Below are 18,766 nucleotides of genomic sequence, written 5' to 3'. Positions count from 1 at the left end.
CAAACAAAAGCATCTTCAAGGTGCGCAAGAAGTTTATTATCCTGCCTTCCAAAATTTAGCAAACAAGCATCTTCAGGCATTTTCAGAACATGAAGGCCCTGGTGGGAAGCCTAGATGGTGTCCTATAGACTCTGCACTTATTACAAGAGGTCAGCGCTGATGGGGAAGTGGACCAGCAATGGCTCGCTTACGTAGGCTCTTTTTCTCTTACCTGGGATGTGCTCATCAGCAAACTTAGTAGATACTATGTAGACACCAGGTACAGTTGGAAAGTACGAAACTCTGCAAGTTCCATCCTCTAGATCTTCTGTCTGGATATCTACTTTGCTAGGTCCTTCAACTGCCAGCGATATCCCACCATAACCTAGAAAAGAAAGCAGCTGGGATGAGTGCAAGCAGTTGTAAAGAGCTTCAATGAGCACCGCCTAAATCTTGATGGACGGCTTTATGGACTGCAGTCATTGTATATTAACCATTCCAAGTGAGCCAGCCGTTTCAGCTCATGGTCACATATGGGATTTTGCTTGATATGCTGCTTGCGGTATAGAGCTGTGAGTTTTAACCTATATAAATTAGCAGATTGACAGAGCATCCAAACTTGTTCTACATCATGGCAACCACAATTTACAAGTCAGGCAATTTTGCTCTGCTCAGTAGCTGTGAAGATCGGACAACTGCGACTCAGAACAACAACAGCAGATCAACCACATCACAGGTGGGCAACCCGCAGCCCACAGGCATCCCTTAGATACTTTCTGGCAGCCTCGGAATCCCAGTACTGACCTGCATCTCTTGTATCTACAATGAAGTCACACATTTCAAACGTGCGTCCTTCGACTAAGCCACGTCCAGAAACCCTTGCTCTGCTCGCATCACCAATCTCAGACTGGACCACCATAATGGACACCGGACTGTTGGGGACATGGCTCCCATTCTTCATAATACTGACCAGGTGCTCTCCCACCTCCCGTGGAATGAATGAGATACCTGCCAGACAGAGGTTAGAAGTGAGACAAATTTGTAACTTCACACTTTATCTTTTTGCGCCCCCCCCCTCTAAACACACTGTCAAATCACAATACAGAACTGGAAGATAGGTAAAAGTAAAGGTAAAGGTAAAGGGACCCCTGACCATTAAGTCCAGTCGTGACCGACTCTGGGGTTGCAGCACTCATCTCACTTTATTGGCTGAGGGAGCCGGCGTACAGCTTCCAGGTCATGTGACCAGCATGACTAAGCTGCTTCTGGCGAACCAGAGAAGTTTACCTTCCCGCTGGAGCAGTACCTATTTATCTACTTGCACTTTGACATGTTTTTGAACTGCTAGGTTGGCAGGAGCTGGGACCGAGCAATGGGAGCTCACCCCGTTGCGGGGATTCGAACCGCCAACCTTCTGATCGGCAAGCCCTAGGCTCTGTGGTTTAACCCACAGTGCCACCCGTGTCCCTGTAAGATAGCTGGCATTAAATATTTGTGGCATCAAAATCCCACTCTAGCCAGAAATTAAAAGTATTATTCGATTCCAATTGTGGCCCAGGCTCACAAGCTTCCCCAAGACTACCCTGGCAGCACCACACAACCAATACAGCAGCCTCCCTAGAAGATGATTAAGACTTACCAATGTGGTTATTGGGTAGCCTTTTCAGAAGACAAGGTTCATCTCGGCCAGATGGGGCTTTAATACTGGCTGTCAAGAGGCTAAGGTCAGTCTCATTAATGTCCAACAGGAAGTCAGCAGCAGAACCCAGTTTAACTTGAGATTGCTTCCTATTGTCATCTTTAAGAAGGAAAATTTCCCATTAGGACTTTGGATTAAAACACTACTAAGTATTAACATTACTGGATCTTAACATTCTGGGCAAACCATCCAAATGCCTTTCCACTTAAATTTACAAAGAAAGTATTGATGAGAATCAGAAGACATGTGTGCTGCTTACAAATGCAAATTTATGCTCCACGAAACCAGGACTCCCGTGGACAGTAACTGGACAACACTTGACAGCTCAGAAGTTATTGCAGGGAACCTTTTGTTTCTGCAGTTCATACTAAATTACTGGGCAAAAGCCAGCTAAACACAACATGACTTCATCACATGGTTAAAAACAAGTTGTCAGTTCTCCGTTTGCAGTCTACACAGAGTATGAGTGTTAAAGGTAAGTCTTTTCTTTATGTAAATTTATACTAAATGCAACCGATTGCAAACACAAAACTTTTAGGCCCATCGTAGCTGTTTCAAGTGCTCCTCGTACCTGTGATTTTGGCAGTGAATGGGCTTCCTGGGATGTGTTTGTCATTGTATTTGACTAATATACTGTAGTTTCCTGGAAGAGTTGGCAAGTAAGTCACGGTGCAAGTGCCATCCTTGTTATCAATGCAACTGATCTCTGCCTTGGAGGGACCTTCAATTGCTAGGTCCAGGCCACCTGTCACGTTGGAGAAAAAAGTGCCACAAGAATTCTCAAACTTACATTTTTCAAGACATGGTCTGAAATAAAAATCAGTGAACTTCAATTAAGAACGAAGTTTCAGTTCCAGATGTGGGAGGCCCTGCTTGGATTGAGCATCATGGCTAGCCCTCTGAAGATTTCATTTGTCATATTCAAGTTATCTTCAAAAATGTTTTATTGGGAGTGAAAGCAAGCAACTTTGAATTAAGGGAATTAAGTCTGTGTCAAACTGACTGTAATCAGCTCTGAATTTCCTGCTGCAAACAAGGGGTTGGACTACAAGGGCAGTAAGACGCTGGGTCCCAACTCTATGGCTCTTTACAGGAACATCTACGTTTCTCCTAAAGGAGGGTTCAGTGTCCAGAATCGTATTTGGACTTGCAGGTACACATCCAAGCTCAGCCATAAAGCTCACTTCATGGCTTTGGGTAGCTCTGAGCCTAACCCATCATTAGGGTCACCATAATGTTAGATGGGGCAGTTGTAACACATCATGTAATCTGCAAAATGCTTCAGAAGTAGATTGTACTTCTGTGATGTACAATGTGATGCTTTGTTGAACCATGCACTGGTATATTTATGGATCCCTAAAGTTACTGGGGGAATGAAGAAAATGATGAATTATTTCTATTCACCCTCTATGAAGTCTGATTATAGCATCCGCCTCGGAATTTAAAATTTTGGGGTGTGCTTATATCGAAGTTAAATATTCCACCAAAAATCAAACAGGATTCATGTCAAGTAAATTCTTCAGAGACTATGGATTAGACCACTTACCCTCACCAGCATCTTCTGTGACTATGGTAAAGGTTGCTGGCTTGTTTGCTACACCATAGACAAGGCCAGGTCCATAAGCAGTTACATTTCCACTGTTGGGATAGTTCACATAGAACTGTAGAGGGCTCTCTGCAAAGGTTGAAAAACTATGCATAAACATGGGGTAGGATATTTAAATTATTTTAACATCTTTTTGTACATCTCTCCAAAGAGAACGAATATAAGTTTGTGTGTTTACTCAGCAATTTAATACGTCTTAAGCTTGCACACACAGAATTTATTTTCAGTTCTTTCCTATATTCCCTTCCGTATGACAGAGAATGCTATGCATTAAGACCTCTGTTATATAAGACCAAGAACTATCTACTCCAGCATCCATTTGCCACAGTGGCTAACCAGATGCTTATCTAGGAAACCCACAAGCAGGAAGACGTGGGGCAATCGCTCTCTTGTGCTGCAGTTGTGCAGCCATTCATGATGCCTCTGATGCTGGAGAGCCTTGCAAGAAATTAAATGCAAGATCCACTGTCAATCATGAGCATTTAGGCTCAGTTCCAGTAACTTTATCCTCCTCTGATTTCAGTGTTTCACTGGTTTCCATTTAGGTTTCACATTTATTCACCGCCCCAAAGTGTACTAGAGCGCTCTAGAAAGCCTACTGCAAATAATGAACATATGCAGCACCCAACCCTCCATCAAAGTCTCCCACAGGACTTTGCCTTACACCTCCCAGCAGGAACTCCAACCATCCCATGCAGTTGCTTTCTACCAGCAAGCAAATAGCAGGTCCTCAGTCATGCCCATGTAAAGCATCCTATCCCTTACAAATTTATCAACTGGTTGCTGCCAGTGAAGTTTGAGTTTGCCAGAGATTCACTAAACCAGTCATCACGGAGCACATAAAAAAGCCAATGCTATTTTTTTTATAATAAAAAAAGTCTAGATTTATGCAGAGACTGTTCTTGTGGCTGGGACTTAACTGGCGCTTCTATTTCTAGCTCTGCCACAGGCTTCAAAGCTGAAATAGCTGAACGTGTCCCTGTCCCCAAAAGCTATGAGCCGGCTCCTGTTTGTCTGGATGTGCCCCAGTTCAAGGGACAAAAAGCCCCTTTTGACATGGGCAGAAACCTGCAATGCCGCTTCCAAGAGTAGACGGGGAGCTGTACACCCAGGTAGTATGGAACTGGACACCCATCGCTTTCTGTTTTATTTATTTAGAAAGCTGCTTAGTCACAAAACTCTAAGTGATGTAATAAAAATTATTTGAGCAGCGGCACTACAGGTGTGGAAAGGAACCGAGTGTGCCCCCCGAAGCACCAGCATGCCAAAGAGGAAAAATATCCATGCACAATTCTTGGTTGTATCAATCCCAGTAAGCCAGGAGAATATGTATGCAAAAGCTGAACTACCAGGGATTTGTCCATTTTCCCAGATAAAATTAATTGAAAATTCTTGCCAAGTAGTAAACCTTAAGCTAGCTAATAGTGTTGGCTTAAGAGAGGAGGGGGGGGAGGGGGGGAAGCCAGATGGATTGTATTCAGCTTTCATTTTTACAACTTCTCAATGAAGATGATGCATGTGAGTCAGCCAGCAAAAGTGGCGCAGGCAGTCAAAACTGGCAACGTAAGTACTTCACTAGGAAATTGGGCTGAGCTCTTTATAGCTTGATCCTTTCCACAGATTATAGTTTAAGCAAAGCAGGCCTAATATTTTACACATGCATTTCAAAACTTTTTCTCAATTCTAGTTGTAGTACCTCTTCACTAAAATAAGTTAATTATAAGTTCCAAGCTAACTGCAAAAGTATGGCCACAAAACTCTGTCCACAAAAGCCAAATCTGTTTTAAGTCTGGCACAGGCTGCAAACCCACTAAGAACTCCTCCTGCCTTCACTCAGCTACCCACCGCCATCACCATATGAGGCATGCAATACAACCCTAGACCAAGGCAATGCATAGGACTGAAGTAGGACAATCGAAGAAAAGGTGTGAATAAATGCAGCCCTCACCCTGAAAATCAACAACAGCCAAGTTCTTGTAACATAACGTAGTGCTGATTTGAGATCAGCTGGCACTCACCTGGAATATGACTGCCCATGTATTTGATATGCATTTCATGCAATCCAACCTCAACAGGGGCATAGCTGACGGTTACAGTGCCATCCTTGTTATCAACAATATCTGCTGGTGCAGTCTTCCCCGAGGGCATGTGAACTTCCCCTGAAAACACAAGGCTCAAACTAAATTCAAACTGCACAATACTTCAAAAAGCAAAGCCATGTGTTTTAGTGTTTTCACACTCAAATCTGCATGGTATTGGGGCCCTCCCTTTCACTCATATAAACAGGGGAGGGGGAGGTTATACAAAGGTTTCCCTGCATTTCTTTGAAAGCACTTCCAAAAATTCTCCTGCATTAAGGCTTGGAGATCCATTTATTCTTCTGATAATGATCAGAATATAACATGCTAATATTCTTTAAGACAAGTCGTGTCCTTGAAGGTTGGCTTAGACAGACAAAATCCATAAAGCCATCAAGGTCTGGTGGCATCTACAACTCTCTATAGAGTTTGCCATGGCCGGCCAAAGCTGACTGTTTTCAAGCTCAGGACCGCAATACCTCAAGGACAGCCTTTCCCCATATGAACCTACCCGGACCTTGCAATCATGATCAAAGGCCCTCCTCTGTGTGTCTCCTCCATAAGAGATCTGGAGGGCGGCAACATGAGAAAGGTCTTTTCTGCAGTGGCTTCCCACTTGTGGAATGCTCTCCCCAGGTTGGTTCGCCTGGCACCTTCATTGGAACACCTTTAGGCACCAGGCAAAGATGTTCCTCTTCAACCAGACCTTTGGCAAATTAAACAATCTATGGCCTTTTTAACAGTGTAGGGGTGGGGTATTATTTTCAGGCGCTTTGGTTTTAGCATTTTGTGCAAGGCTTTTTCTTGTGTTTGTTGTGAACAGCCCTGAGATCTACGGGTGAAGGGTGGTATACAGATTCAATAAATAACAATAATGATAATTGTTATGGTATGTATTTTTGTGTTTTTATATTGTGAACCGCTCCATGATCCTCGGATGAAGGGCAATATAGAAATTCAATAAATAATAAGAAGAAATAATAATAATCGAAGGCCCCAATGAAGAGCTGTTGCTCTGGATGATACTTAAGAGCAGATTAAATAGACTTGCACAGTGGGTAACAAGGACAGGACAATCATGGCTACTCTAGGAGAGCTTCATTTTTATCTCCTCCCAGCTCTGCTAAGACCAAACAATAGCACCATCTTTTTGAAAGATTATCTTGCAGGGTGAAATATATGCCTCTATTACAAAGCTAAACTACTGAGCCATGCAAGGGGCACCCAAAAGACAGGTGGGGGAAAGGCATTTTCCTTGACATTAACTAAGGTTTGGAGACTCTGTGGCTCTCCAGATGTTGCCTCTAACCCACATCAGCCCCAACCAGCAGTCAGGGACTGTGGAAGTTAAGAGCCCAACATCCGGCAGGCCACAGGGTCCTCACCACTGCTTTAAAGAGAGTCATCAACTGTGTGCTGAAAGCTTGTTTACCAGTTATTTCTCCTTTTCTTACTGCGAAAGGAATGACCATATCAAAAGGCTTAAACCCAAGACCATTCATGTCACCATCAGGAACATAAGCTTCTTCCGTGACCTATTGTGGAGAAAAAGTTATTGTCATTCTAGCACAAAACAGTTTGCTTAGCTATTTTTGGTCAGTTCAGACAGTTGCATCCAGAATGAAGACACCACTCAACTGCAGACTGTTGACCACCACACAAAGCTTTGCTCCCATTCATTGTTTAACGTGAAAAACATTCAGAAGAGAGTTTTAAAAACATACAAAATGGAAGAGTAAAAGATGCAAGGATAGCTCCGTCCAAAGGAACACTGAAGCTGGCTATGGTCTGGAAGAAAGTTGTGGTTTTTTTAAAGCAGAAGAGAAACCAAAACATAAAGCCAGAGCAACATGGTCAGTGACAATACTCTAGGAAGAAGCCGTTCACCATCTGAAGTCAAGAAGAAAATAGCTCCCCAAGGACAAAGTACCACAGATGCACCGTTTAAAATGATTGTGATGTTAAGGGTTCTTAAATATATATATATATATGAAGGAAGGTTCTGAATCAAACCCAAGTTGCCCCAAAGTAGCTTTTTGATCACCAGTAAGATATGACAAGAAAGCAAGCTTAGACAGACCCAAGAGGCAGGATGTCAACTCTTGCATGGAACACGGAAGACAGTGTAAAAAAACAAAACTAGGTACCCAGGGATGGAATCCAGGGGGACATGCTGCATTTAGTGGCTCCTGAGACAACACTGCAACTTCATCTGCATCTGTAGCCTAGTTAGTGGCAAAAGGCAAGGTATAGTTTTAAAAACCCTCTTCATTCATAGAGCTTATAAAAACATCGCAACTTAGAGGTACATATGCATAGGGTTCTGTGGCGTACACAGTGTGGGAGTGGTGAAAGCAGCTACACCAGAAGCAGAAGGCAAGGGTTGCATGACACTTCCAAGCTAGCCACCTTCCCTCTTTCCGCATGAACCAACTCCATTCTTGCGCATGCACTCTGTGTTGGGCTGACTTCTTGCTCACAGTTCCCAACTAGCTGGGACCACTACGGCGAAGAGCCCTGAACAAGGGGGAAAGTGGTACAACAGCATATCTGAAAAGAATGGCATCCGACACTAGGGTTTTGTGAGGTAGTATTTCTCATAGCTGAAAAAACACTGCTTTGTCCACAAGAACCACATAGGCAAAACACTCAGCTCACTCCAAATGCTAATTTAGGCTGCAATCCTAGCGCCACTTACCTGTGCGTTTGTCCTACTGAACTCATCAGAACTTTCTTCTCATTACTCTTGATAAGGATTGGACTAATAGGCTGCAAACGACTGTGTCAAACTCCATGTGACTTATTAAAGCTAACATGCTCACTACTTATCAGTCTACCTGTTAAGTTCACGCAAAGGGTTTCAAAACCAAAAGCCAGGTATCTTACCATGACAGTGAAGGGGCTGTTTGGAATGTCCACGCCACCGAAGCGGACATGAATTACATAGGTTCCTGGTTTAGCAGCTGTATAATAGATGTCGTATGTTCCATCCTCGTTTTCAATGACCTCTGCTTCGACTTCTGTACCCTCTGGTGTCAGGACAGTGCATGTCACTTTGCCCTTGCCTGCAGATTTAGCATCAACCACAAAGCCAACTTCCTCTCCTGACTTCACTGTGTCTGCAATGCCAGGACCTAGGAGAGAAATGGTATGGTGAGCATCAGAGCAGATTCTCATATCTTCTGCTAAGAAAGTCCTGTGCAGTTTCCTTTTGGACACCTGCATTATGAAACACACAGCAAGTTAATCCAAACTTCTGCAGACAAGCAAGCCTAAACCAGGCTTTTGTCATGAAACCTTTGCAAACCACCCCAGCTGTAGCGCAAGGTTCCCCTGGGTGCATGTGGAGGTGGATGAAGTGGGGAAGAGATTCATTTGCACCTCCAGATCCATTTCTTCTTTATCTGGCACTTGTAACACATCAGAAGCATTTTTCACACAAGACAGCAATGTTTTACAGATGAGAATTTTTATCAGGGTACCACAGTATACTTTGATAAGGAGAGGTCTGTAAGTTTGTGAACACTAAAGTAGTTTGGCTTAACTTTAAAGGAGCCCTGCACGACTTGCCATCTGCATGAGCAACACAAAGCTTTATTCATGCAGAAAGCATGATCCTTGTGTCAGCTTTCAAACGACAGGTTGCTGGTTGTAAGGTGGGGAGTGTGAAAAGAAGTAGGTGGTTATTGCAGCAGAGACAGCTGCTCTTTCCCTTGAAGCCCACTGTGCCCCCTTAATGCTGTTAAACAACCAGAAGATGTCACGACATACACCCTACTAGAAATGGACCGCTGTGGATCAAGGCAACAGTGCAGTCACTCCTTTGGTGCAAAGATGGTCTTTCCCTGCTGTCAACCCTAGGCTCTAGCATTAGAGCTTGCTTCAGGCTGTAATGGATGCTTTCCTAAGAGACTGGCATGCTTACCAACACTTCCACATTCTTTGTGCTTGAAAGATGCCTATTGGGGGCACACAGTTGGCATCTGGCCACAGGCTCCACTTTGAACTAATTCTGCAGCAGACTTTTGGGCTCAACTTATTCTTGCATCAAGCTGCAATCACCAAGGGGAATTCACTGTGCATGGTGAAGGGGTGCAGCTCAGTGGTAGAGCATCTGCTTTGCATGCAGAAGGGCTAGGGCTGAGAAGGCCCTTTACATGAAACCACTGCCAGTCAGTTACTGTTTAAGTATGTGTGCTGATCATATAGGGCAGGTAGCCCATTTCACGTCAATATATCTGTACAAAGGCTTTTAGGAGAGCAGTTTGCATAGCTTGCCTGACTCCGGTACTCTTATAAAACACTTGCTTACAGTGAGAAAACAGGACGACTTTACCTGTTGCCTGACACTTGCTAGCATCTCCTGCTGGTGACACACGAATTCGGTATGGAGAAAGGGGGATATCATCCCCACCGTATTTAATGCCAACTGAGTAGCGACCAGTCTTGTCAGGGAGGTAAGTGACTGCATAAGTGCCATCTTGGTTGTCTTGGACATCAACCCTCTTTGGTTTGCCTTCTTGGTCCTGAATGCCAGAAGCGAAGCCACAATCAGCAAGAAAGCCTCAATCACAAAGACGCAGAGCGTAAGCTCTAAAAACAGCAGACGTTCAAGTTTACATCTACCCTGAACTTGACAGTTTCTATAACATGCTGTTTTTTTATTTCCAAGCGGACCTGGTATTTAAGCAATCAAAGGGCAGTTTGAGGTTGACATGGAAGTTCAAAGGAATGTGATTTGTTGCTGCCTGTAAAAGCCAATCTTGTGACATGAAAAAATCCTTAGGACAGTAAGTAGTAAATATCCACATTGCCTGGATCCTGCAAGAAATATCACAGGCTTTGGATGAGCAATGTGCAATTGGCTTGCTTCTGTGGGTAATGCAAACACTTTCCATGTTACACTGGAAGCAGTCATTTTTGTTAACCTGTTTCTTCTTGATTAAGAATGGTCTAGGTTTATACTATCAGGGACGCAGGTGGCGCTGTGGGTAAAGGCTCAGCGCCAAGGACTTGCCGATCATCAGGTCGGCGGTTCGAATCCCCGCAGCGGGGTGCACTCCCGTTGCTCGGTCCCAGCGCCTGCCAACCTAGCACTTCGAAAGCACCCCCGGGTGCAAGTAGATAAATAGGGACCGCTTACTAGCGGGAAGGTAAACGGCGTTTCCATGTGCTGCGCTGGCTCGCCAGATGCCAGAGTCGGACACGACTGGCCCGTACAGGCAGGGGTACCTTTACCTTTACCTTAGGTTTATACTGAAACAGGAGTCTAATGCAAGACTATTGCATATCATAATGCCACCAGACAGCTTTTAGGTGTTGTATCTGTGCAGTTTTTGACTAATAGCTGCAAGTCAAAGGTCCTCTGGGTAAAATGCAAGCTCTACTCTTCCATTATATTTTTATAACAAGTTTTCATAGCACTGCTTATTAGACAGGGGCACCATGCATTATTCTGGCTAATACATATTTGTTTGCTTTAACAGCTTTAATGCGCTGTGGGGGTTAACTGGTATCCCTCAAAACCAAGGTTTGTCTTTGCAAATGCTCATGACAAAGCTGCCTTGAAACAGAGCCCAGAACAGCTATGATTACCTCTGAAGTATGTACTGGCTCTTCCACAAAACCTTGTTTATGTTCATTCATGGTGAAAACTGCAGACTGGCCTAGTTTATGGGGATCTGAAAAGGCTATGAATAGTTCACATCAAAAAGCACTGTACTATGTCCAGGGCACCCTCTATTTATTAGGAGCCACAAGCTTTGCCTAGAAATAGTCGGCACACAGTAGCCTTGCTAAATTTGGGTGATATATAAAGTGAGCGAAGTTTGCCAACTGATACTTTTAAAGGAAAGCTTTAAGGGCACTGCTGAATGGAGGTCTGCCCTGTTGAACCCCCAGTGATGCTCAGCAGTGCACCAGAAGGAAACATTCTAGTTCTCCTACTCAAAATACCAGAGGTCTTTGAGTTCAGCGTGTGAAGATTCAGCTCCTGTGTTAAATGGTCAACAGTAGGAAGAAATTGTATCTTACGGTCACATGCACTGAGAGAAGTCCTTGGCCTGCATCTCTAGCATCAACAGCAAACTCAGTGGGCATGCTGGCAGGAACCCCATGGGAGCTTAGCCCTGGCCCACTCGCCGTCACTTTACTGGCATCGTATGTTGGAAGCACCTTAACTTTGAACGGGCTGTTGAAAGAACAAAGCGACATATTTCAGCACTGAAGATCATGAATGTTTATGTAAGTAGATGCCTCACCGGCATGAAAGTTAAACAAAGGTACAAGATTACTGTTGAAGGCCAGACACTGGATTAGTCACTGAACCTTTTTGATGCAGGAGTTAGGGAACCACTCATTACTATATGTACAAACCTACTAGACATTTGGGGAACAAAGTGGGACAGACACCCTTGTTTACACAGGCATTCCCTAAAGATCTTTTGACCCCTGTTTTTAATTGCTGTGTTGTTTCATTGTGCCTTTCAGCGACGGGCACTTGTATTTTAATGCTTGTGTAACTCGTTTTGGTGCTTTGTAAATCTTCTCGGAAGCCTATTTTGGCATTCAAGCAATAATAGCAGCACATAAATAAACAAGCTGGTCCTTGGCAGAAGCAAACACTGGGCTAGTTACAGAATGTTTGCTAGATTCTACAGTTCAAGGAAATGCACAGCACTTTGTAGCCTCTTCCCCCTCTCTGACAACCACCAGGAGGAACCAAGTCCTTGCTGTAGAAGCATTTCTTTAAAGCCTCTTTACCAAAACTAAATGCAAAGACTAAGCTCATGAACAACAATGCAACCCACCTCAAATTTGGAGGCCAACCAACAGCACTGCAGTTTGCACAATAAGCTTTGTTTCCTGCACCCCACTCTTACCTGCGAGGAATCTCTTCATCTGCATATTTTACTGCAACTGTGTAGGGACCTTCTTTCGTAGGTGTGTAGGCTACTGTATGGGTGCCATCGCCATTGTCAACTATATTTACAGGTTCTGCCAAGCCTAAGTAGTAAAAAGACCACATTTCAATTCTTTTGGCCACCTTCTCATCAAAGGCCTCAATGACACACGAGCAATTTTTGCCGCTTTGAGCACCAACACACACACACACACACACACACACACACAATGCTGATTTAAAGCTTTGCAAGAAATCTGCAGAGACATCTGCTTTGTGGTCTGTTCAGATAAGCCAATTTATTCCTATCATTCCCAGTCTGTGACCTCAATTAGAGAGAGGTGAAATCACTAGCAGTTCCTTGGCTGGCTCAACTCCAATGGCTGTAAGCTAAGAAACCCCCATCAAATAGGGGTTGGAGTGATTTATTGTTCCAAAATTATACAGCTGGTTAGGTCAGTTATCGGGCAGATTTAAATATAAGCTTCCAGAAAAAGGAAGACTTTTTTTATTTGAACACTACTACTGATTAGGCTCAACATCCAATTCAGTACTGCGTGTTAGTCAGGAATAGTTAGTAACTTTCGTTATAACCCAGGCATGGAGGAGAGATTTATTTGGTCTGCATCGATGAGCAAACCAAATCAATTTGCACCTCCCAGATTAATACAAAGATCAGAACAGCTCTCCAAATTTTGCAATACACTTCTCAAAAACAGCAAAATGTATAAAAAAATTAAACTGCATATTTTAGCATTTAAAAGGTTGAGAAACTGATAAAATATGCATTTTAAAGTATTTATTATGACAATGTGTATTTGAATACAAATGCTCATGCTTTTTTATAATAAAAATGCAGATTAATGTAGAAATGGGATCAAACTGACATTTGAATAAATATATGAAAACTGGTGCAGAATGGAAAAAAATACCCTGCCTTCTTTAGGCTCTACCCCTCAGTATGACATTAAGAAGTTGAGCGCAGTCAACAAAATTTGGTGCTGCCAAACAAGTGTTATGATCGGCTAGTTCAAGGTAAGAAGAGCTCCAAGGACCTATTCCCAGAAAATCAAGATATGTGGATTTGCACATGCAGCTATTTCACAAGATTAGTTGCAAACATGATTAGAACTGCCTGCAGTTACAATTTAGATCAAGGACCAAAGTAAGTGTGCATATAAATCAAAGAAGGAATTGTTTAGTAAAAAGGATAACTCAGTGGAGAATTAATAGTACAGCGGCAGTTAAGCACAGAAGTTCAATTAAGCTCATTCACAGCAGCACTTTATACAGTTTAGAGGATTTGCTGGAGGCACAGGTAATTAGTTAGTAAAAGTTCAAACCTGTCTCATTAGATTCACCCTGTGGGTCACCTTTAAAGAACTCTGAAATTGCTTTCAGCGGACTGCGCCATGACTGGGTATCCGGCTCATCAGCTAGAATTAAAAAGCTATTAACTTAGTAATACAAAATCAGAGCTCTGTCAGTTGTCCCTTGAGACATGTTTGCCTTAAAACCAATTACACAAAAGGTGGTTATTCATGCAACGGCTACATTAGACCAAGTGCATCCCGTTCAGCATAGGTTCACGGTGTGCAGTGTACATGCAATTTAATTCCAAATGCCATTGCCTCCCCTGGCCCTTGGGCTGAGTTGCTTTCACAACTTCAGCGAAGAAAGACTTCTTAAAATGCTGAATTAGATTTGCCAACAGCTGAAACGTACTTGCTCCAATAAGTATTTTACGTACTCAAATATTCTTGCATAAGTCTGCAGTACTCAGAACACATTAAATAAAAGCCTGTTAGGTCTTCAGTAACTGGAAGAATGAGGTAAGAGAGGGGACCCAAGTACAATTTGTGGAGGGGGGGGTAAGGGTTTCATTCATCTGACGTTCAATGCATTCCCATTCTATATCTGGCAATGTTAGATAGTTGACACGCAAGAGTGCTTAGCATCTAGTAACATCAGAATTGCTTTGGGCTTCTTCCACTAGCCCTCATCCCACCAGGCTGTTTCCTTCTTCCAACTCATGTTTCCTAGCCACCCTCTCACAGCGCTTTCCTCAGGCCTTCACCTCTGTCCCCTTTCCTCCCTCAATCTTTCTACATGCTCTTATCAAGGATCAGGGCACTTCACAGAGAAGGCAGCCAGACACTTGCGTCTCACAGGAGTGGATAGGACCAAGGGCAGCTCAATGAACTCGTTGCCAAAGAGATAACCACCTTAACATTTTCTATTCACAAATACAGAGTAAGCGGTGGTGTATCTTTAACAGGTTGTAAGCGGCCCTTCAAGGTAGCCAAGAAGTGTTTCAAAACGCAGATTCCTTCCCCCCCCCATTCAGCTGTCAGATGATCCTAGGCCATTTCTCACCACCCTATGAGATACAGTACTATTTTTACCTGAGCTACCTTGATTTTTTAAAAAAAAACAAAACAACCCCAACATTAATATATTTGGATCAGCGTGTACCATTTGTTTTTATTATTTAAATTTATATTCTCATAGCGTCTCACAACAGAACAAAAATGCAAATCAATGCATCATGAAAACAATCAAATATTAATACTCCTGTCTGCCGCTTTCTATGCAAGATTTGATTACAATGACTTGTTAGCGGGATTGGTGGTTGAACACCATATTGTCTTAGTGCAAGAAGTTCGTTCAATGACCAGATATGCTCCACTCCAAGTGTCATGTACAGTCGTACCTTAGTTGTCAAACGCCCTGGAACTCGTACGTTTGGCTCCTGAACACCGCAAACCCAGAAGTGATGGTTCCAGTTTGCAAACGTTCTTTTGGAACCCGAACGTCTGATGGGTCTTCCGCAGTTTCTGATTGGCTGCAGGAGCTTCCTGCAGCCAATCAGAAGCTTCAATTTGGTTTTCGAACGTTTTGGAAGTCGAACGGACTTCCGGAATGTATTCCATTCAGCTTCCAAGATACAACTGTACTCAAACTGCTGTCCTCCCATGTCTGTTTAAACACTAGACTTGCCTTGAAGACTCCCAACTGAGTTATAAAGGAGCACCTTGATTACTGAAGCTCCCAACTTTCTGAAGCACTACAGAGTAATAGCTATATCAGCAGTACCCAAAACTTTGCACTTCAGAACTGTACACGACGCTACTTTTTCTTAGTACCTCCAATTCAACAACTCCTACCAGTTACCACTCAAGTGCTTCCAAGTGATGACTTCTGCTAATCATACAACTCATTTAAAAGAAATATCAAGTGATTGCAGTGGAACACATTACCTCTGGGCGCTGTTACTGTAACCTCAAGTGGTGCTACCCCAGCTTTACTGGTATCTACAGTAAATGACTGGGGAATTCCGGCACGGACTGCTGTTCCCAGGCCTGGTCCAGAGACTTTCACCTTGTAGGGGTCAACGACATCTTTTACAGGAACCTTAAATGGACTGCCTGCCAATGAAGAAAGTGCTAGCTCAGTACAAAGGGGAATGTAGCAACTTGTGTAAAGGTGCGTCAACAGCCATCCCTAAGGAGCCCAGCTCCTCTCACACTGCTCCCTTGGTCCCCCACTGATGACTATCCTGATAAAATTGGGCAACTTAAATCAGATTTATACTGGCTATTGAGATGGACAAGGATTAAATTTTAATTGAAATGGGACTGTATGCAATGTGAACTTGATGCTCTAATGAGGTGAGAAAAATACGTTTTGGGGCACTGAAAGTTGGTTCTAGCACCCACCACAAAATCTTTAGATACATTTGGGATAGAGCAGTGGCTCAGTGGCTGAGCATCAGCTTCGCATGCAAGAAATCCCAGATTCTCAATCTCCAGACAATCCAGGTAGGGCTGGGAGATACCCCCAAACTCAAAACCTGGGGAGCTGCTGCCAGTTAGTGTCAACAACACTGAACTAGGTGGACTCTGTAAGACAAATTCTTATGTAGTGGTCAAAGAGCAGCAGCAGCAAAATATACTACTATTGTGTTATAGGTCAATAAGGCTATTTGCTTTGTATTCCCAAAAATCTAAAGGCTCTGCTATGAGACCCTGATTCCCACTGGGAATTTTCTTGCAAAAGCGTGATATGTTGACTTTTTCAAATGCAACACACATTATTTATTATACATTACAACATCCTTAAAAAGAAAAAAGAAAGTGTTCTCCAACATGAAAGTCAGTTCACAGGCTTTTACTTTGAATCCAACCTCAGGATACAAGTCGTCTTACCAGGGATGTGTTCGCCTCCATAAGTTATGTTGACATCATAATCTCCTGGAACGTAAGGAATATATTCTGCACTGCAGCTGCCATCCTTGTTATCTTTACAACTTATTTTGGATTCTGAGGGTCCTTCAACAGTTATTCCAAGGCCGCCAATTCCAGCCCCTCTGCAAGCATTTAAGAAAAGGGGGGGGGGGACAGTTAACATGTTTCTATTACAGCATTTTAAACTCAAGATCCCACTTTGCTTTGCATGACTGCAACTAATTGTTCTCTGCTGCATTCTCTCAGAATGACAGTAGCCTACTAGACAGTTGAGAAGAATAAGAACCTGTAATGCAGGTAGGTCTACATGTTGATTGATTAATGGTTTCTTCAGTTTAAAGTCCAATTTAGCCTGGGGAATTCTGAAGTCATTGGTGAGGACATTACTTGGCAGGCGTGTGAATCACACAAAGACAGTCTGGGGAAAGTCATCAAGAATCAAAGCAGTGAGTTGAAGGTGTGTGGGCGGGTTTGTAAGGAAGATGACAATGTTTAAGCCTGTGGTAACGTCAAGATCTCTAAGTTGCTTCTTGCTATTTGTACCTAGCCCATGGCATGTCCCTGTCAATCAGCTACTTTGGAAGGAGAGGCAAGGACACCTGCAATTCTGCATCATGCATCTACAGTCAGATCTTCTAACTTTATTTTACAAATACACAGCTTACTCTGCCCACATTAATGTATCAGAATACAGTCCATCATACTTACCGAGTGACAACAGTGAATGGGTTTGGTTTATTTGTGAAGGCTTCTTGTAGCCCAGCTCCTTGGGCCACCACCCGAGAAGGATGGCATCCTTCCGTAACATCAACCCTGAAAGGGCTGTTTAGTACAGGAACATCATCATAGGTTACTTCAACAGTGTGAGGACCTGCAAGGAGAAGATGAACGTTTACTGGAGAAGTCTCTGAACCATTGCAAAAGTTACATCACAGGTGTCTGACCATTAGTCTCCACCTTATTTGAATTAACTATTTTCAGAATGCAAGAGAGCTTACTCTAGAACAGGCATCCCCAAACTCGGCCCTCCAGATGTTTGGGACTACAGCTCCCATCATCCCTGACCACTGGTTGTGTTACCTAGGGATGATGGGAGTTGTAGTCCCAAAACAGCTGGAGGGCCGAGTTTTGGGGTGCCTGCTCTAGAACATGTAGTGCCTTCCCCATTTTGTTCAACTACAACTCCCACGAGCACCAGCCAGCAGGACCGTAGCTAGGGGTTGGTGAGGTGGGCCCCCACCAGGGGCACAGGTGATTTGGGTGGGTGAGTGAAAAATTGGCAAAAAATATGTCCATAAATATAAATATTGATTATTGCCTCATAATAAATGGTTTCAAATTTATGGTGAATTGAATGGGTGGAAAGTGGGGGGTTGGAGGAGAGGCGGAAAGAAGAGCTTATTTGTCCGTGGCTAGGGGGCACAATCTGGGCGGTTCTGCCAGGGGCGCAAGATCACCTAGCTATGGCTCTGCCAGCCAGCATTGCCTATGGTCAGGGAAGATGGGAGTTTTAGTCTAGCAGCATCTGGAGGCCATCAAGTTGGCTACCCTTGTCCTGGAGCAAGCCTGCCCTTCGATGTATGGTAAAATAGAATGGTGCCACTTAGTACGATCTATTTCCTCCTTTATTCTCCCAAAGTCAGTAGCAACTAGCAGACTTTACCTCTTTCATAGGGTGTGAACTCTACTGCATATGTCCCATCGGCATTGTCTTTGATGAGGCAGTCTGTGGAAGCTCCAGAGGGATTTGCAATCTGAGCTTTGATATGGTCTCCGCCAGTCTTGGTCAAGGGTCTAGCATCTACGGTGAAATCGGTGGTCGCTTCACGGAAAACATCTATGAAATAAAGTTGGGAAACAGCTTTGTTTTGGGCAGAATCATGTGCAAGAATTCCATGCTTCTGCATGGAAATAGGTTTGGCCGCTCTGAGGCAGGAATGGTACTCAAGAGACGCAAATGGTATCATGCAAGAATGATCCCAACCAAGCAGTTTCCCGCAAACCTGCTCACCTAAGCCATATTTTGCCAGGGTGCTTTCCTACAGTCTCATGAGTCACGATCAACCCACAGAAATGAGGAAGTGAGCCGTGTGATTTGGTAGCGGGAAGGGTGCTTTCCTGGAAAGCACTGTGAACTGCCAGGGGCACATCTAAGCATGTACTGGGATATGCAGGTTAAGAGTCACGCGAGTGACAACAAAAGTACAGTGGTACCTCTGGTTATGAACTTAATTCGTTCTGGAGGTCCGTTCTTAA

At 43.6% G+C, this 18,766-nt stretch overlaps 1 protein-coding gene across 3 annotated transcripts in view; it reads right to left on the bottom strand.

Moving 5' to 3' along the window:
- Positions 1 to 18,766, bottom strand: part of FLNB (filamin B) — an 83,322-nt gene that overhangs the window by 12,406 nt on the left and 52,150 nt on the right. The window contains exons 22-38 of one of the 3 annotated variants that reach the window (XM_081851043.1): positions 18,174 to 18,347; positions 17,219 to 17,381; positions 16,472 to 16,632; positions 15,524 to 15,691; positions 13,607 to 13,699; positions 12,244 to 12,367; positions 11,396 to 11,552; positions 9,699 to 9,888; positions 8,249 to 8,496; positions 7,510 to 7,587; positions 6,795 to 6,897; positions 5,303 to 5,443; positions 3,225 to 3,353; positions 2,250 to 2,423; positions 1,619 to 1,777; positions 784 to 987; positions 212 to 364 (exon numbers count right to left, since the gene is read on the bottom strand). In XM_081851043.1, the coding sequence (XP_081707169.1) occupies positions 212 to 364; positions 784 to 987; positions 1,619 to 1,777; positions 2,250 to 2,423; positions 3,225 to 3,353; positions 5,303 to 5,443; positions 6,795 to 6,897; positions 7,510 to 7,587; positions 8,249 to 8,496; positions 9,699 to 9,888; positions 11,396 to 11,552; positions 12,244 to 12,367; positions 13,607 to 13,699; positions 15,524 to 15,691; positions 16,472 to 16,632; positions 17,219 to 17,381; positions 18,174 to 18,347 (2,619 nt within the window). The remainder of the gene's footprint in view (positions 1 to 211; positions 365 to 783; positions 988 to 1,618; positions 1,778 to 2,249; positions 2,424 to 3,224; positions 3,354 to 5,302; positions 5,444 to 6,794; positions 6,898 to 7,509; positions 7,588 to 8,248; positions 8,497 to 9,698; positions 9,889 to 11,395; positions 11,553 to 12,243; positions 12,368 to 13,606; positions 13,700 to 15,523; positions 15,692 to 16,471; positions 16,633 to 17,218; positions 17,382 to 18,173; positions 18,348 to 18,766) is intronic. The other 2 variants (XM_081851044.1, XM_081851045.1) reach the window with 2 other exon arrangements.

Source organism: Podarcis erhardii, assembly GCF_964252035.2.
Source record: "Podarcis erhardii genome assembly, chromosome: 2".
Lineage (NCBI taxonomy): Eukaryota > Metazoa > Chordata > Lepidosauria > Squamata > Lacertidae > Podarcis > Podarcis erhardii.
This window is presented reverse-complemented; position numbering and strand designations above follow the sequence as displayed.